This window comes from Callorhinus ursinus, unplaced genomic scaffold, assembly GCF_003265705.2.
Source record: "Callorhinus ursinus isolate GAN/ISIS: 27379988/994484 unplaced genomic scaffold, GSC_fseal_2.0 scaffold39, whole genome shotgun sequence".
Taxonomy (NCBI): Eukaryota; Metazoa; Chordata; class Mammalia; order Carnivora; family Otariidae; genus Callorhinus; species Callorhinus ursinus.
Window position 1 is genome coordinate 21,195,971 of NW_027397101.1, and position 18,297 is coordinate 21,214,267.

An 18,297-nucleotide genomic window follows, 5' to 3' on the forward strand; every position below is an offset into this window, starting at 1 on the left:
CAAGGCCCTATTTTAAATTGCTTAAATGTAGCAAATAATTTTGATAAAACTGCACTCTCTTTATGGTTTAAATAACATTCACCATTCATTCTGCATGGTTTGGAACACCAAGGAACACACAGATATTTTTGAAGCCTTAAACAAATCTTTTTTGTTACAATGAGAGAATTGTGTAAACTACATTTAGCTTTATAGATTGAAGTTATTGACATTTTGTTGATATTAACAGCATTTATTCATTAAAGTGTATGCCATTCTAAACAGTAGGGTGAAATGAAATTGATTCTGAAAGATTATCTTAGCAGTAGTTGCAAAATGAAATTTAATTATTAGACTCTATATCTGTTAGTTTTTATAAATATTTTAATATTTTTCAAAAGCTTTTGTTAATACAGAGTAATTTTTACTGGAGATAGAGATGGCCATTTCATAATGATAAAGGGGTCAGTTAATCGAAAGGACATAGCAATTCTAAATGTTTATGTCCTTAATAATGGAGCTTCAAAATACATGAAACAAAAACTGATAAGAATTGAAAGGAGAAATAGACAAATCTGCAATTATAGTCAGAGATTTTAATATTGTTCTCTTAATAGTAGAACAAGTAGACAGAAAATCAGCAAGGATAGACTTGAACAACACTATTAACCTACTTGATTGACCCTTGTAGAGGCCTCTGTCCAACAACAGAATATATATGCTGAAGTGCTAAAGTACACATGGTGTATTTATCAAGATAGGTCATATTCTTAGCCATAAAAGTAGGCTCAGTAAATGTAAAAGAATTAGAGTCATATATAGTATATTCTCTGACCACAGTGTAATTAAATTAGAAATTAATAACCAAAGATTCTTGGAAAATTCCCAACTACAAAATTTGGAAACTGAAAAACATACTTTTGAATAGTCCATTGGTCAGATACTTTAAGAAAGGGATATTAAAAAATGTTTTGAACTGAATAAAAAGAAAACATACACAAATTTTTGGATGCCGCTAAAACATTACTTGGGGAATTTATAACACTAAATACTTAAAATAGAGAAGAAAGGTCTCAAATCAGTGACTTCAGCTTCCACCTTAAGAAACTAGAAGAAGAAGAGTGAATTAAATTTTGCATAAACAGAGGGAAGGAAATAATCAAGATCAAAATAGAAATCAGTGAAATATAAAACAAAAGCAATAGAAAAAAATTAATGAAACCAAAAGCTGTCTTAGAGAAGATCAGTAAAGTTGATAAATTTCAGGGCGCCTTGGTGGCTCAGTTGGTTAAGCGTCTGCCTTCGGGGTCCTGGGATCAAGTCCCCATCAGGCTCTCTGCTCAGTGGGGAGTCTGCTTCTCCCTCTCCTTCTGCTCTTCACCCCCACCCACAGCTCACGTTCTCTCTCTCTTTCTCTCAAATAAATAAAATCTTTTTTTTTTTAAAGATTTTATTTATTTATTTGACAGAGACAAACACAGTGAGAGAGGGAACACAAGCAGGGGAGGGACAGAGGGAGAGGAAGAAGCAGGCTTCCCACCGAGCAGGGAGCCCGATGCGGGACTCGATCCCAGGACTCCAGGATCATGACCTGAACCGAAGGCAGTCGCTTAACCAACTGAGCCACCCAGGCGCCCCATCACTACATATTCTACAGATATTAAAAGTATAATAAGGAAATATTATGAACAACTTTGTGCCAATAAATATGACAATTTAGGTGAAAATGGACAAATTTCTTGAAAGACACTTCTGTAGACTGACTGTCCCCTCCCCCTCTTCTGATGTTGAAACCTAATGCCCAGGCTGATGGTATTTGGAGGTGGGGCCTTAGGAGGTATTTCAGTCCTGAGGGTAAAACCCTCCTGAGGGGTATTAGTGCCTTTTTTTAAAAAAGAGATTCTAGAGAGATTCCCTCCCTCCTTTCCATCATGTGAAGTTACAGTGGAAAGACAGCCTTCTAGGAACTAGGAAGCCAGCCCTCACTAGGCAGTGAATATGCCAGTGCCTTGATCTTGGACTTCCCAATCTTAAGAACTGTGAGAAACAAATTTCTGTTGTTTATAAGCCACCCAGTCTATGGTATTCTGGTATAGCAGCCTGAATGGACTAGGGCACAAACAATGAAAGTTTATTCAAGAGGAAGTAGGTAACCTAATAGCCTGTATGTGTTAAAGGAATTGAATTTATAGTTATAAAAACCTACCTACAAAGAAAACTCCAGACCCAAATGATTTCACAGGTGAATTCTATCAAACATTTTTTTTTTAAAGATTTTATTTATTTATTTGAGAGAGAGAGAATGAGAGAGAGAGAGCACGAGAGGGAAGAGGGTCAGAGGGAGAAGCAGACTCCCTGCTGAGCAGGGAGCCCGATGCGGGACTCGATCCTGGGACTCCGGGATCATGACCTGAGCCGAAGGCAGTCGCTTAACCAACTGAGCCACCCAGGCGCCCCAATTCTATCAAACATTTAAGGAAGAAATAATACCAATTCTATACAGACTGCCCCAGAAACTTGAAGAGGAGGAAATTCTTCCCAACTCATTCTGTGAGACTGTCATTACCTTGGTATCAAAACCAGATAAAGACATTAGTAGAAAAGAAAACTACAGGCCAGTATCCCTATTAACACATATAAAATTCCAAGCAAAATTTTAACAAATAGAATTCAAGAATATATAAAGGGGATAATATATCTTGACCAGGTGGGGTTTATTTTAGGAATTCAGTGTTGATTAATAACTTGAAAATTAATCATTGTAATTCACTATGTTAAACAAAGATAGAGAGGTGTTTCATGTCAGGTGCAGAAAAAGTGTGTGATAAAGTCTAACATATATTCCTGATAAAAGTCTCAGGATTAGAAAGGAACTTCATAAGGAGCAAATATTTATGAAAAACCTATAATTAACATCATATTTACTGATAAAAGACTGAATGCTTTCCCTGTAAGATTAGGAACAAAATGAAGATGTGCACTCTCAACATCTCTCTTTAAAAAAAAAAATTCATTGATTTATTTAAATAATGTCTATACCCAGCATGACTTACGACCCCAAGATCAAGAGTCACATGCTCTATTGAGTGAGCCAGCCAGGTGCCTCTTTTTTTTTTTTCCTTTTAATTCTAAGAAATGTGTATTAAAACCTCTCTATACCAATTTTACTCTAAAACAATAAACATAAATACAGTTGTAACACCCGTTGGACCATAGATACATTACTGTTGACATGGTAAATTGGTATATTCTTTTCAAAAGGCAAGAAGTATATAGTAATAGTTATACATGGGTTTATATACTCTGATCTAGAAAGCTGATTCTGGGAGTTTACTCTGTAACTTAACGGAAGCCTAAACGGTTAGTATGGAGAGATGCTTATTGATACATTCTCTCTTTTTATTGTAGCAAATATACATAACATTTATCATTTTAACCATTTGTAAGTATACACTTCAGTGGCATTAAATACATTGGCATTGTTGTATAACCATTGCCACTGCTATACCCAAAACTTTTCCATCATCTCCAACATAAACTCTGTACCCATTAAACAGTAACTCTCCATTCTCCCCCCTCCCAGCCCCTGACAACCTCTACTTTATGTCTCTAAGAATTCATTCAGTGTACCTCATATAGGAGCCATATAATATTTGTTCTTCTGTGTCTTTCTGGGGGTCATTTCACTTAGCATAAAGTTTTCAGAGTTCATCCATGTTACAGCATTTATCAAAATTCAATTCCTTTTTATGAATGAATAATATTCTGTTTATAGATATAGCACATTATATTTATCCATTCATTTTTTGGGTGGATACTTGGGTTTTTACCATTTGATTATTGTGAATAATGCTGCTATGACTAATGATGCTGAGCACCTTTTCATGTGCTTATTGGTCATTTGTATATCTTCTTTGGTCAGTATTTCTTCTGAACACTGTACTGGATGTTCTACCCAGTACCGTAAGACAAGCAAAAGAAATAAAAGGCATCTGTATTGGAAAGAAAGAAGTAAAATTGTCTTTATTCATAGACACATTATCTATGTAGAAAATTTAATGGTACCTACAAAACTCTACAACTTGTAAGCAACTGTATGAAGATGGCACTGTATGAGATCAAGATATAAAATCAATTGTATTTCTATGTAGTAGCAAAGAATAATGGGAAACTGAGTTAAAAAGGAATAGTGTCATTTACAATAGCATTAACTATTACTTAAGCAAAATCTGGTAAAATGTGAAGGACATATGCTGTAAACTACAAACATGGATGAGAGAAATTTTTACAAATCTAAATAAATGCAGAGATGAACCTTGTTCATGGGTTTGAAGACTCAGTATTGACAGTCTTCCTTAAATTGACCTATAGTTTCAACACAATTCCAGTTAAAATCCTAGTAGGCTTTTTTTGGTGGTAAGAAATGGACAGGCTGATTCTAAAATGCTTATGGAAATGCAGAGGACCTGGAGTAGAATAATCAAAACAATTTTGAAAAAGGACAGAGTTGAAGACTAACACTTCCTGATTTCAAGATTTATTATAAATTACAATAATCAAAATCATTTGGTACTGACATATAAACATATAGATTAGTGGAATAAAGAATCCAGAGATGAATATAAACATGTTGGGCAGTTGGTTTTTGAATAAAGATACAAAGGCAAAACAGTGGAGAAAAGTTAGTTTTTTCAACCAGTGGTGCTGGAAAAATTGAATATCTGTATGTAAAAAGTGGATCTCTATTTATACCTCCATTATATACAAAAGTTAACTTAAAATGGATCATAGACGTACATGTAAAACTTGAAATTATGAAATTTTTAGAGGAAAACATTGGAGAAAACCTTTGTGACCTTAGATTAGACAGTGATTTCTTAAATATGATACCACAAGCATGACCCATGAAAGGACAGATTGGTAAGTTGGACTTCATCAAAAATAAAAACTGCTTTTCAAAAGGTATTATTAGAGTAAAAAGACAAGTCATAGATTGGGAGAAAATATTTGCTAAGCTTATGCCTAATGATTTTTCTATAGAATATATAAAGAACTTTCAAAACTCAAGAATGGGGGTGCCTGGGTGGGTCAGTCAGTTGAATGTCCGACTCTTGGTTCGACTCAGATCGTGATCTCAAGGTTGTGAGATTGAGCCCCATGTGGGGCTCTGCGCTCAGCGGGGAGTTGACTTGTCCTTCTCCCCGCTTGTGCACAAGCTCTCTCCTTTTCTCTCTCTCTAAAATAAATAAATAAATAAATAAACAAACAAACAAATAAATAAATAAAATCTTAAAAACAAACAAAAAACAACTCAAGAAAGAGTAAACAAACAGCCCAAGTAGAAAATGGCCAAAGATTTTTTTTTTAAAGATTTATTTATTTATTTTGAGAGAGTGAGAATGAGAAAGAGAGAGAGATAGTACATGAGAGGGGGGAGGGTTAGAGGGAGAAGCAGGCTCCTCGCTGAGCAGGGAGACTGATGCGGGATGCGATCCTGGGACTCCAGGATCATGACCTGAGCCGAAGGCAGTTGCTTAACCGACTGAGCCACCCAGGCGCCCGAAAATGGCCAAAGATTTGAACAGAAGCTTCACTGAAGAAAATACATGGGTGGAAAATAAGCACATGAAAATGTGGTTAACATCACTAGTCATTAGAAAGATGCAAATTAACAGGTGCCTGGGTGCCTCAGTCAGTTGAGCATCAGACTCTTGATCTCAGGGTTGTGAGTTCAAGCCCTGAGCTGGACTTCACGCTAGTTGTGGCGCCTACTTAAAAAAAAAAAAGATGCAAATTAAAATGATAGTTAAGTATCACTGTAGGCATATTAGAGTATCTACATTTAGAAGACTGACCATATAGAGCTTCGGAGAGGATGTGGAACAACTGGAAGTCTCATATACTGAGGGTAGGAATATAAAATGGTATACTTACTCTAGGAAACTCTTTGGCAGTTTTTTAGAACTATATATACCTAGCAGGTGATCCAATCCTTTTGTCTAAGAATTGACCTAAGGTAAATGAAAGCTTATGTCCATAAGACCTATACATAGTTATTTATGACAGCTTTATTTGTAATAACTCCAAACTAAGAATAACCCAAATGTCTGTTAATAAGGTAAATAGATAAACATGTTGTGGTATACTCAGCAGTGGAATACTACTTAGCAATAAAAAGGGATGAGGGACACCTGGCTGGCTCAGTTGGGAGGGCATGCAACTCTTCATCTCAGGGTTGTGAGTTGGGTATAGAGATTACTTAAAAAAATATTTTAAAAAATATAAAAAGGAATAAACTACTGATATAAACAACAGCATGAATGAATCTCAGTTATGAGAAAAGCTAGGCAAAAAAGAATACATACTATATGATTCCACGTACATCAGTTCTAAAAACTATAGTGACTAAACAGGTTACTCATTGTCTGGGGAGGAAGGGATATGATGGGATATATGAAAATTTGGCGTTTTGATGGATATGTTTACTATCTTGATTGTGGTAATGATTTCACAGGTGTATATATTTATGAAAATTTACACTTTAAATATGTACATTTTATTGTATGTCAGTTGTACTTAATTTAAAAAGCATATAAAATCCACGGAAATATTTAAAACCTCAGAAGCTTAATTTTATTTTTAGAGGTGCCGAGTTTAGAGATAATAGAAATCTTGACTCAATGTTCATAATCTCTGGGTTTCTACCATGTATTACCTAAGTCTCTTAATATGTGTTTTCTATGATTTTGTCTTCCTTGATTATAGTATTTTATGTTCTATCTGGTATTTATATAGGAAATACATCGTGAATCCTAAACTTACTTAGTTTTACATGGTGTTTCCATAAAGTTTCTAAACCAGAAGGGACAGACTCCTAACTGGATTAGGAGACCGGTTTGATTATATTTATTACTATTACCTTTATTTATTTATTTATTTATTTTGTCTTAGACCTTGACTTAATTCATGATGAACTCCATTCATTTGTTTAAATGTGAAGCTTAGCTTTAGGAATTTTGTAACCTAAAGGAGAATGATTTTTTAAATGGTCTGAATATTGTTCATGCAGTGCATTTTGCTGAAGCACCATAACCCATAGCCCACCTCTGACAGTTTGATTATTCTTTTTTTTTTTTAAGATTTTATTTATCTATTTGACAGAGAGAGACACAGCGAAAGAGGGAACACAAGCAGAGGGAGTGGGAGAGGGAAAAGCAGGCTTCCCGCTGAGCAGGGAGTCCGATGCGGGGCTCGATCCCAGGACCCCGGGGTCACGACCCAAGCTGAAGGCAAGATACCCAACGACTCAGCCACCCAGGCGCCCCCAGTTTGATTATTCTTAACAGGGCCTTCGCACATGAAAGGATCATAGTTGCCTTACAAATGAGTTGATGCTGTAAATTGGTACTTTCTAGCAGGTAAAAGCGACAAGATAATACCAAAACAGTCTGCTTCTCTGGAAGGACAACAATTTGATTATAAATCCAGCTGGGAAGTGCACTTAGTTGATCACTGTTAACCCAGGAGTATTTTAATTTTAGTTAGTCAAGATAAAGTGTTTTATATAATGGATGTCTTTTTCTTTTTTTCCTCTTCTAGGAAATAAAATAGCAACCATGATAGAAGACAAAGGGCCGAGAGTGACTGACTACTTTGTTGTGGCAGGTCTCACTGACACATCTACTCTTTTAGATCAAGAAATAAATCGTTTAGATACTAAGTCAACTGGGCCTAAAGCTCCAATTACAGACATTGCAGTTATTAACAAATCTGCTGGGGAAACAGTACCTGAAGGTTACACCTGTGTTGAAGCCACTCCATCAGCTCTCCAAGCAAATTTGAACTATGGAAGTCTGAAAAGCCCAGAACTTTTCCTCTGTTACAAGAGAGCAAGAGATAAACCACCCCTTACCGACATTGGGTATGGTGACTTACTTTCTTTTGCTATAGTGAAGGAAATAGCATTTATTTAAAGTGCATGGGAATAGAAATTTGAAATCCTTGATAGTTCTATTATTATTATTATTTTTAATTTTTAAAGATTTTATTTATTTATTTGACAGAAACACAGAGAGGGAACACAAGCAGGGGGAGTGGGAGAGGGAGAAGCAGGCTCTCCACTGAGCAGGGAGCCCGATGGGGGGCTCGATCCCAGCACCCTGGGATCATGATCTGAGCCGAAGGCAGACGCTTAATGAGTGAGCCACCCAGGCGCCCCGATAATTCTATTATTATTTGTTACTTTAGGATCAAGTGTAGTGAGATATTACATCTCTCTATCCACCCTTACTGAATTTCTCTGCATTGTACTTGAATCATTAGATCATTTCCTTTCAGAAGATTGAAATGAAGGCATTAGAGCCTGAAATGTGATTCCATTTCTCTTGTACTTTTCAGATAAACTTATTAATTAAAAATAAAGAACAAGAAGCTATAATAAAAGACTATATTTTTAAGGGGCTACTTAGGTTATGTGATGAGGTTTTGTGAAGCCCTGACCTCATTTAACAAAGGAACATTCCTGTTTTTAAAAAAAAAAAAAATGTGCTGTGTGGTTTTTAGTCCCAGGAGGGAGGAGGTATTTACAATTTAGAATGAGTATAGTTGTTATAAGGTATTCAGTATCTAGTCCACAGCCAGAGAAGTACAATCTTTGTAAAAGCCCTTTTTCCAAAAATGTCTACATTGACCCTCTTTTGTAGATGAGATATGCTTTTAGAATACCTATAATTATTACTTTTAATAGGTATACATGTCATGTATTAAGCTGTTCTGTTTATTATAATTACCATCAGTAAAAACATATGGGTATTTGAGAGCATCTTAGGAAGTATTTGGGATCAGCTTGTCCATTTATGCAAAACACTAAGTTGGAATTTTGGTGGGGATTGCATTTAATCTATAGATCAAAGTAGGGAGTACGGCCATCTTTATACCAATTAAGTCTTCTAACTTATGAATATGAAGTATCTTTCCCTTTTATTTAGGTCTTTAATTTCTTTCAGCAGTGTTTTATAGCTTTTAGTGTACAAGTCTTTCACCTCCTTGATTCATTTTATTCCTACATATTTTATTCTTTTGGATTCTATTAAAAATGGGATGTTTTCTTAATTTCCTTTTTGGGTTCATTGCTGTTGTATACAAGCACAGCTGAATTTTAATTTCATGTGTTAATCTTACACCCTGCAACTTTGCTGAATTTGTTAGCTCTGATAGCTTTCTTTTGGATATTCAGCGTTTTTTTTTAATATAGAGGATCATGTCATCTGCATATAGAGCTAGTTTTACTCCTTCCTTTGCAGTTTGTTGTATTTGCTCCCTTGTCTTATTGCTCCAACTGGAACTTAACGTACAGTGTTGGATAGCGATAGTGAAAACAGGCATCCTTGGCTCATTCCTGATCTTAGGTGGAAAGCTTTCAGTCTTTCACCATTGAATATGATGTTAGCTGTGGGTTTTTCATAAATGCCTTTTATTATATTAAGAAAGGTCCCTTCTATTTCTGATTTTATGAGAGATTTTATCATGAAAGTGTGTTGGATTTTTTTCAAATGCCTTTTCTTTGTTAATTGAGATCATGCAGGTATTTCCTTCTTTCTATTAAGGTGATGTATTACATTGATTTTCTTTCTTTTTTTTTTTAAGATTTTATTTTATTTATTTGACAGAGAGATAGAGAGAGAGCACAAGTAAGCAGAGAGGCAGGCAGAGAGGGAGAAGCGGGCTCTCTGCTGAGCAGGGAGCCCGATGCGGGGCTCGATCCCAGGACCCCAGGATCATGACCTGAGCCGAAGGCAGCCGCTTAACCGACTGAGCCACCCAGGTGCCCCTACATTGATTTTCTTATGTTGAATCTCTTAATGTCATCACAATACGACTCTGTAGAAATGATTAATTACTTAATATCATCCTATATCCAAATTTCCCTGACTGTCCCATGAAGTTGTTGTTGTTTCTTAATGGTTGCTGGTTTTTCTGATAATAGTTGTTCAGATATTAAGAAAAGGTAGTGAGCTGCTCCATTTGACCACCACTTGTTGTCTTCATCACCTCCTCTACTTTTGCAGTCGAGCTCTGGTGAAAGGGTCCTAGGTCCTCATTATGTTCAGATTTCCAAAGTCAAAGGATGATTTGTCCTTATCTTACTTGACCTTTATGCAGCATCCATTTAACTCCTTTAGTATTGGCCACCCTGTTTAGCTCTGTGGTTTTCTTTTAAGTCAAGACAGTTAGGATGGTGGTCATACAGCTTTATAGGATCATCAGGAACAGGAGCCAAGTTAGAAAGGGTTGAGAAATGATTAGAATTGGATTAATAGAGGCTTTTTTGAAAGCTTGACTTTAAGAGAAAGAGAAAATAGTAATGGGCTTTGTTATTTAAGATGTGGTCCTTGAGCCAGTATCATCAGCCTGGGAACATGTTAGAAATTCAGAATCTCAGGCACTGCCCCAAACCTCCTGAATCAGAATCTGTATTTTAACAAAGTCCCCAGAAGCAGCAGTTGAGGTTACCTGGGTCGGGGGGTGGGGTAAGGCAATACAGAGTCATGGGCTGTTTTTTTAACTTTCTTCCAGGGGATAACCTTGAACATCTCTATTTGAAGGAGAGACACCAATGGAAAAGAAAGGGTGAAAATATAGGAATAAGGAGATATTTGATAGGATAAAATTATGAAACAGATTGAAGGGGTAATGTCAACAGCATAGGTGACTGGATTAGCCTTTAATGGGAGGGGCTTTTCCTTTGAGGAGGTTAAAATTGGTATAAACACAAACTGTTGGTTGCAGGGGAGTAATTCAGAACATGTGATGGTTTTATGTCAGTTCTTTTCATTTTCTCCATGAGCTTCTTAAGAAGATAGGTAATATCCGTAGAAGGATGGGTATAGGGTAAAATTTTGGTAATATCCATGTCAGTTGATGGGAATCAAACCAGGGACATAACTTGTGTTTCAGACTTCAGTGTTGACTGTCAGCCGTCTCTCAAGGCCATCTTTTCATATCCTCCTTCCCATCTCCCCACTATACAGTCATAATTGAGAGGATGTGTAGCTTTCAAAGATTGCTGTTCTTGTGGTTCAGGGGCACAACTTAAAATGATGACTTAGATAATTATACTTAGATACCTTCAGGTTGCAAGTGACCCATATACATCTTGTAGTTCCCTAAGGCTTGTTATGATAGTTTACTGATCTAGTTTCCCAGAGTGTAGGTTGTCTTTTAGTTAATCATGATGGTAAATTTTTCTTTCCAGATCAAATAATTGTTAATACCTGGTGACTGCAATATTTTGACCTGTCCACCCCACTTTCCCCCCATTTAAGCACACGAGTGAGGTTTAGAAAACTTGTAGCCACTACAAAGACAGGTACCCCTCTCATTCAACTAAATAAGGAATACTGTTTTCAAACTTTTGACCTTTTTGACTTTCATAAACTGATATGAGATATTTATCAGGTTTTCTTTTTTTTAAGAAGAAATGTTAATTAAGTTTAAAGTATATAAGATGTGATATTCCCCTGTAACATCAAATACTCTATAAAGTATAATTTATATAGTACAATATATTATCTTATGTGTCAGATGTGTTTATTAAGATAAAGAATCACAAATTATGCAGTTCTTCCTCCATTTATCAGATTCATTGATTTTTTTGAAATTTTATTTTATTATGTTATGTTAATCACCATACATTACATCATTAGTTTTTGATGTAGTGTTCCATGATTCATTGTTTGCATATAACACCCAGTGCTCCATTCAATACGTGCCCTCTTTAATACCCATCACCAGGCTAATCCCTCCCCCCCTGAACCCTCAGTTTGTTTCTCAGAGTCCATAGTCTCTCATGGTTTGAGAGAGTGAGAGTGCACATGTGCATGAGAGAGAGAGAGAGAGAAAGAAGGAGAGAGAGAGTGCGTGCACGCCCATGGGGGGGTGGGGCAGAGGGAGAGGGAGAAGCAGACTTGCTGCTGAGCAGGGATCCTGATGTGGGGCTGGATCCCAGGACCCAGAGATCATGACCTGAACCAAAGGCAGATGCTTAACCGACTGAGCTACCTAGGCGTTCCAGATTTATTGATTTTCTTTTTTCTTTTTTTTTAAGATTTTATTTATTTATTTGACAGAGAGAGACACAGTGAGAGAGGGAACACAAGCAGGGGGAGTGGGAGAGGGAGACGCAGACTTCCCATGGAGCAGGGAGCCCGATGCGGGGCTCTATCCCAGGGCCCTGGGATCATGACCTGAGCCGAAGGCAGACGCTTAACGAGACAGAGCCACCCAGGCACCCCCGGATTTACTGAGTTTCAAAAGAGCTTTTTCTCCAGCACTTTTGTGGTTTTTTTTGAAAATTTTCAAACATACAGAAAAGTTAATTGAATGTTATAATAAACACCAGTATCTTTTCCTCCTGAATGATAGACTATAGTATAATGAACAGTACACTTTCCACCTAGATTCAGCAAATTAACATTTTTCCATAGTTTTGCTAAACTATTTTGAAAGGAGGCTGGAGATATCCTGACCATTCTCCCATGAATACTTCAGCATGCATCCCTTAAGATATGGTCTTGTATAACCATGGTATATAGAAAATTAATAATTGTATCATATTTTTCAATATCCATTCCTATCCAGATATTCACAGTTATCCCTAGAATATCTTTTATCGCCTTTTTAAAAAAAATATTCATGGGGTGCCTGGGTGACTCAGTTGGTTAAGCAGCTACCTTAGGCCCAGGTCATGATCCCAGGGTACTAGGATCGGCTCCTTGCTCAGCGGGGAGCCTCCTTCTCCCTCTGCCTGCCACTCCCCCTGCTTGTGCTCGATCACTCTCTCACTCTGTCTGCCAAGTAAAATCTTGAAAAAAAATATTCAGCATCCTGTCATAGTTTACTCATTGCATTTGGTTATTATGCCTCTTTGGTCTCTTTATCTTCCCCCAATTTTTCTGTTATATATTGACATTTTGCAGAGTCTTGCCAATTGTCTTATAGAATGTTCCCCACTGTAGATTTATCTAATTGTTTCCTCATTATGTTGTTTAACTTGTTACCTTATTGTCAGTATTTCCTATAAATTGGATGTTAGGTTTAAAGTCTGAATTAAATTTAGGTTAAATATTTTTGGCAAGAATACCTACAGGTAGGGCTAGCATTAGGAGAGGATGTAGTGACAGATTGTCTCATAATTAATAATGTTAAGTTCAGTCACTTAGTTAAGATGGTAATTGCCAGATATCTGTTGTTATTTTCATTGTTATTTAAGTAATTTGTGGAGTTGTGGGCCTTGTTTAAATACCTGCTTACCTAGTTCCTTTTCACTTCTCATTTTGTAGGATCCATTAATCATTGCCTGAATTAGAAATTGCATGGCAGGGGATGTAAAATGAGACTTTTCTAATTTCTTTTTTTTTTTAAGATTTTATTTATTTATTTGACAGAGAGACAGCGAGAGCAGGAACACAAGCAGGGGGAGTGGGAGAGGGAGAAGCAGGCTTCCTGCTGAGCAGGGAGCCCGATGCAGGGCTTGATCCCAGGGCCCTGGGACCATGACCTGAGCCGAAGGCAGACACTTAACAGCTGAGCCACCCAGGCGCCCGAGACTTTTCTAATTCTATCATTTAAAAAATAAATTCTTTTAACTGGCATTTTTCTTGAAGAGCTTGAATGAAGAGCTCTTTTTTTTATTGTTTTGAGAATAACTAAGAAACTATGGATTTTAATTTATTCCGTGTGATAAAAATCTATTATAATCCTTATTCTATTTGCTCATATGGTCCCGAGTTTGGTTAGTGGGAGCCCTTTCCAGCTGACTGCTTTGCCAAACAAAATCTGGATTTGTGTGTGTTCATTGTTACTGAGGCATTTTTTATATATATATATATAATATATATATATATATATATATGGGTTCCTTGCCCTTGGAATAAGACCTATCAAGCATTTACAGAGTACTTACTGTGTTAAAAAATTATATGAAATAGTGTTTCTATGTGGTTATGTTACCAGTTTGTTATGCAGTTTGCAGTTAGGTTCATCTGTTTCTATTTGTTTCATTTGTTTCAGAAAAATTTTCTGTTAATATGGAAAATATTGTCACAGCTCAAAACATGTAAAAAGATATATTTAGAGAAGTATTGCTTCGGTCTTTATTTCCTCTACTTTTTCCTCTATACTTTATGCCCTCTCCTCCCATTAATGCAGTTTTTGATTTACCTTTCACTATGTGTTTTTACAAAAATAAACACATATGTGTGTATATTTATTTTTTAAGATTTTATTCATTTGAGACACAGAAATAGAGAGAGAGAGAGCACGAGAAGGGGGAGGGGCAGAGGAAGAGGGAGAAGCAGGCTCCCAGCCGAGCCAGGACCCTGGGATCATGACCTGAGCCAAAGGCAGGCGCTTAATTATCTGAGCCACCCAGGTGTGCTCAGGCGCCCCATGTGTGTGTATTTTTATTTCTTCTTCTTAAACACACTATAAATACTGTATACACTATTTTATACTTTGCTTTTTTCACCCAACAGTATATCATCGGAATCACCCCATATTTGAACATGGAGGTCTTTCTCATTTATTTATAACTCTGCAGTACTTATTTGTATGGATGTATATACTTTATTCATCCAAACCTCTGCTGATGGACATTTGGGTTCTGTCCAGTCTTGTGCTATTACAAGAATGCTTTGGTGAGGGGCGCGTGGGTGGCTCAGTTGTTGAGTCTGCCTTCGGCTCAGGTCACGATCCCAGGGTCCTGGGATTGAGCCGCTGCATCGGGCTCCCTGCTCTGAAGGAAGCCTGCTTCTCCCTCTCCCACTCCCCCTGCTTGTGTTCCTTCTCTTGCTGTGTCTCTCTCTGTCAGATAAATAAATAAAATCTTAAAAAAAAAAAAAAAGAATGCTTTGGTGAATAACTGTGTATATATTATTACATATTTGTGGAAGTATATTTTCAGGTAGTCCTGGAAGGGCACTGCTGGGATAAAAGATAAATGCATGCATAATTCTGTTAAATGTTACATTTCTCTCCATTGTGGTCATTCCACCATCAATATATGATATATGTGCTTCTTTTCCCCCAGTCCCATCCACAAAATATGTGATCAAATTTTTGAATTTTTGTCAGTCTCACAGTCAAGAAGTGATTGTGTTGGAGTTATTTTAATGAGATTAACTATTTCTTCATATGTTTAAGGACTGTTTTCTGTTTTTTCTTTTGTGAATTGTTAATGTCTTTTGGCATTGACTTTCTTTATGTCTTTTTAAAAACAGGGTTTTAGGACACTTGGGTGGCTCAGTCAGTTGAGCATCTGCCTTCAGCTCAGGTCATGATCTCAGGGTCCTAGGATCGAGCCCTGCATCAGGCTCCTTGCTCAGCGGGGAGTCTGCTTCTCCCTCTCCTTCTGCTGCTCTCCCTGCTTGTGCTCTCTCTCTCTCTCTGATAAATAAATAAATAAAATCTTAAAAAATAATTAAAAAAAACAGGGTTTTGGCCTTTTTGATTTTTTTTTTACAGTACATTTTTATGTACTAGGAAGATGAAATTTTTGTGAAATAAGTTTCCAAATGTTTTCATCAAGTTTATAATTTATCTTTTGACTTGTGTTTTTTTGTCACGTAGAGTTTACTTGATGAAGTTTATTTTCTTCCTTTTATTGATTCTAGGTTTTGAGTCATAGTTACACTTTTCCCAGTGCTAGGCTTTCTTTTAGTACTGGCATGTTTTCATTCTTCTTTTTTTAATTAATTAGTTATTTTTTTTTAAGATTTTATTTATTTGAGAGAGAAGAAAGAGGAGCAGAGGGAACACAAGCAGGGGGAGTGGGAGAGGGAGAAGCAGAATCCCCAAGGAGCAGGGAGCCTGATGCGGGGCTCGATTCCAGGACCCCGGGACCATGACCTGAGCCAAAGGCAGACGCTTAATGATTGAGCCACCCAGGCGCCCGTATGTTTTCATTCTTGACATTTATCTGTCATCCACTGAGAGCTTTTTCTGGTGTATAGTGTGAAGTATAGATACAATTATATTTTTTCCCCAAATGGCAATTCAGCTATTCAAGCACTGCTTATTAAATTAAAAAGTCCATCTTTCCTGCAGTATATTGAGATGTCACCTTTATCCATTTCTGGTATTTCTTTTGTGTTCATTGTTCTTTCTGTTCACTCATTTGCCAGTACTATCCTGATTTAAATATAGAGGCTTTATAATGTATTTTAATACTTAGTTGGGTTTTACCAGCTTCATTGAGATATAATTCAGATATCACACAGTTCAACCATCTCAAGTGTACAATTTATTGGTCTTAAATATATTCACAGATTTGTTCTGCTATTACAGCCAATTTTAGAACATTTTCAGCCCCCTAAAAGGAAACCCTGTACTCATCAGCAGTCACTCTCTGATGTCCCTTTCCAACCTCTACCCCTAGGCAACTACTAATCTACTTTTTGTCTCTATAGATGTGCCTGTTCTGGGCATTTCATGTAAATGGAGTCATACTACATGTGGTCTTTTTTGTGTAGCTTCTTTCACTTATCATGGTTACAAGTTTAATCGATGTTGTACCTCGTATTAGTACCTCATTGCCCCCTTTTTTTTTTTAAAGTTTGTTTATTTATTTAAGTAATCTCTACACCCAATGTGGAACTCAAACTCATGACCGTGAGGTAAGAGTTGAATGCTCTTTTGACTGAGCCAGCCAGGCACACCTTGTATGTCACTGCTTTTTATTGCTAAACAATATTCTGTTATATGCGTATGCCACATTTTATGTATCTTTTCATTAGTTGGTGGACATTTGATTGTTTCCACTTTTTCACTGTTATGAATAAGGCTGTTAAATGTGTATTTGGGGCACGGGGGTGGTTCAGTTGGTTAAGCAACTGCCTTCGGCTCAGGTCATGATCTCACGGTTCTGGGATCAAGCCCTGCATCGGGCGCCCTGCTCAGCGAGGAGTCTGCTTCTCCCTTTCCCTCTGCCTGCCGCTGCCCCCTCCTTGTACTCATTCTCTGTGTGTCAAATCAATAAATAAAATCTTTTAAGAAATGTGTATTTGTGGAGATGTATGTTTTCTTCTCTTGGGTATATATCTAGGAATAGAATTGTTGAGTCATACCGAAACTCCCGTGTTTAACCCTCTCAGGAACCACTGGACTGTTTTCCAAAGCAGTGTTTATTCTCACCAGCATTGTATAAAGATTCCAGTTTCTCTACACTCTCACCTTACTAGCACTTGTAATTATGTCTTTTTGGATTATAGCCTTCCCAGTGTATGTGAAGTGGTATCTTACTGTGGTTTTGATTTCAGTCCCCTAATGGCTAATATGTTGAGCCTCTTTCCATGTGCTTTTGGCCATATCTTCTTGGAGAAATGCCTATTTAGATTCTTTGCCCACTTAAAAATAAATTTTTTTTAAAGTCTTATTTTAAAATAATTTTAGTTTTATGGAAGAGTTTTTAAGGATAGTACAGACAATTCTTCATATATTCTTTGCCAGCCCTGTATCCATTTTTGTTAACTCTATAGATCTCTTTGGGAAATACTGACATCTTACCAAATATTAGGTGTTCTTATCCATGACCATGGATGTCTTTTTATTTATTGGTTCTTCTCTAATTTCTTTAAACCATGTTTTATAGCTTCAGTCAAGGATTTTTATATTTATTTTCAGTCAGAGGATTTTTAAAGGTGAAATTTTGACAGGAGTTATGAAGATAAATTTCGTGAAAATGTCTGAATACTTGATCTAGGAATCAACCTGAGGATGATATGGTGTTTTGGTGTTGCCCCTTTCTTGTTTCATATGTTTTTTAAAAAACGATAAAAAAAATCAAGTTGTTTAATCTTACTTATTCTTCTTAAAATTACATTCCAGCTGTTGAAAAATAGTAGTTAAGAGATCTATAATTCCCAAAGTAATAATCTTACTTTTGGTTTACAATTAAGATTTGAGAAACAGTTTTGTTTCTCAATTTTTTTGTTTGTTTTCAAGAGGAAAACCAGCATTAACTTGAAATGTATTTATCTATCTATTTCTCCCCTCCCTGCCTTGCAGAGTTTTATATGAAGGGAAAGAAAGGCTTATTCCAGGATGTGAAGTGATCCAAGCCACACCCTACGGTCGCTGTGCCAATGTCAACAATAGTTCAACTACTTCACAAAGAATCTTTATCACTTATCGAAGGGCTCCTTTAATTCGACCCCAGAATTCCTTGGCTGTAACTGATATCTGTGTTATTGTAACCAGTAAAGGAGAAACCCCTCCTCATACTTTCTGCAAAGTTGACAAAAACTTAAATTGTGGAATGGT

At 36.6% G+C, this 18,297-nt stretch overlaps 1 protein-coding gene across 4 annotated transcripts in view; it reads left to right on the forward strand.

Annotated features, from left to right (window-relative positions):
- The window catches only part of DENND4C (DENN domain containing 4C), a 135,215-nt gene that overhangs the window by 26,300 nt on the left and 90,618 nt on the right, over positions 1 to 18,297 (forward strand). For all 4 annotated transcript variants that reach the window (XR_012374787.1, XM_025887828.2, XM_025887829.2 and 1 more), the window contains 2 exons: positions 7,579 to 7,900; positions 18,043 to 18,295. Coding sequence is in view for 3 of the 4 variants with exons in the window: in XM_025887828.2 (XP_025743613.1) it covers positions 7,596 to 7,900; positions 18,043 to 18,295 (558 nt within the window). In the remaining variant the exon portion in view is untranslated. The remainder of the gene's footprint in view (positions 1 to 7,578; positions 7,901 to 18,042; positions 18,296 to 18,297) is intronic.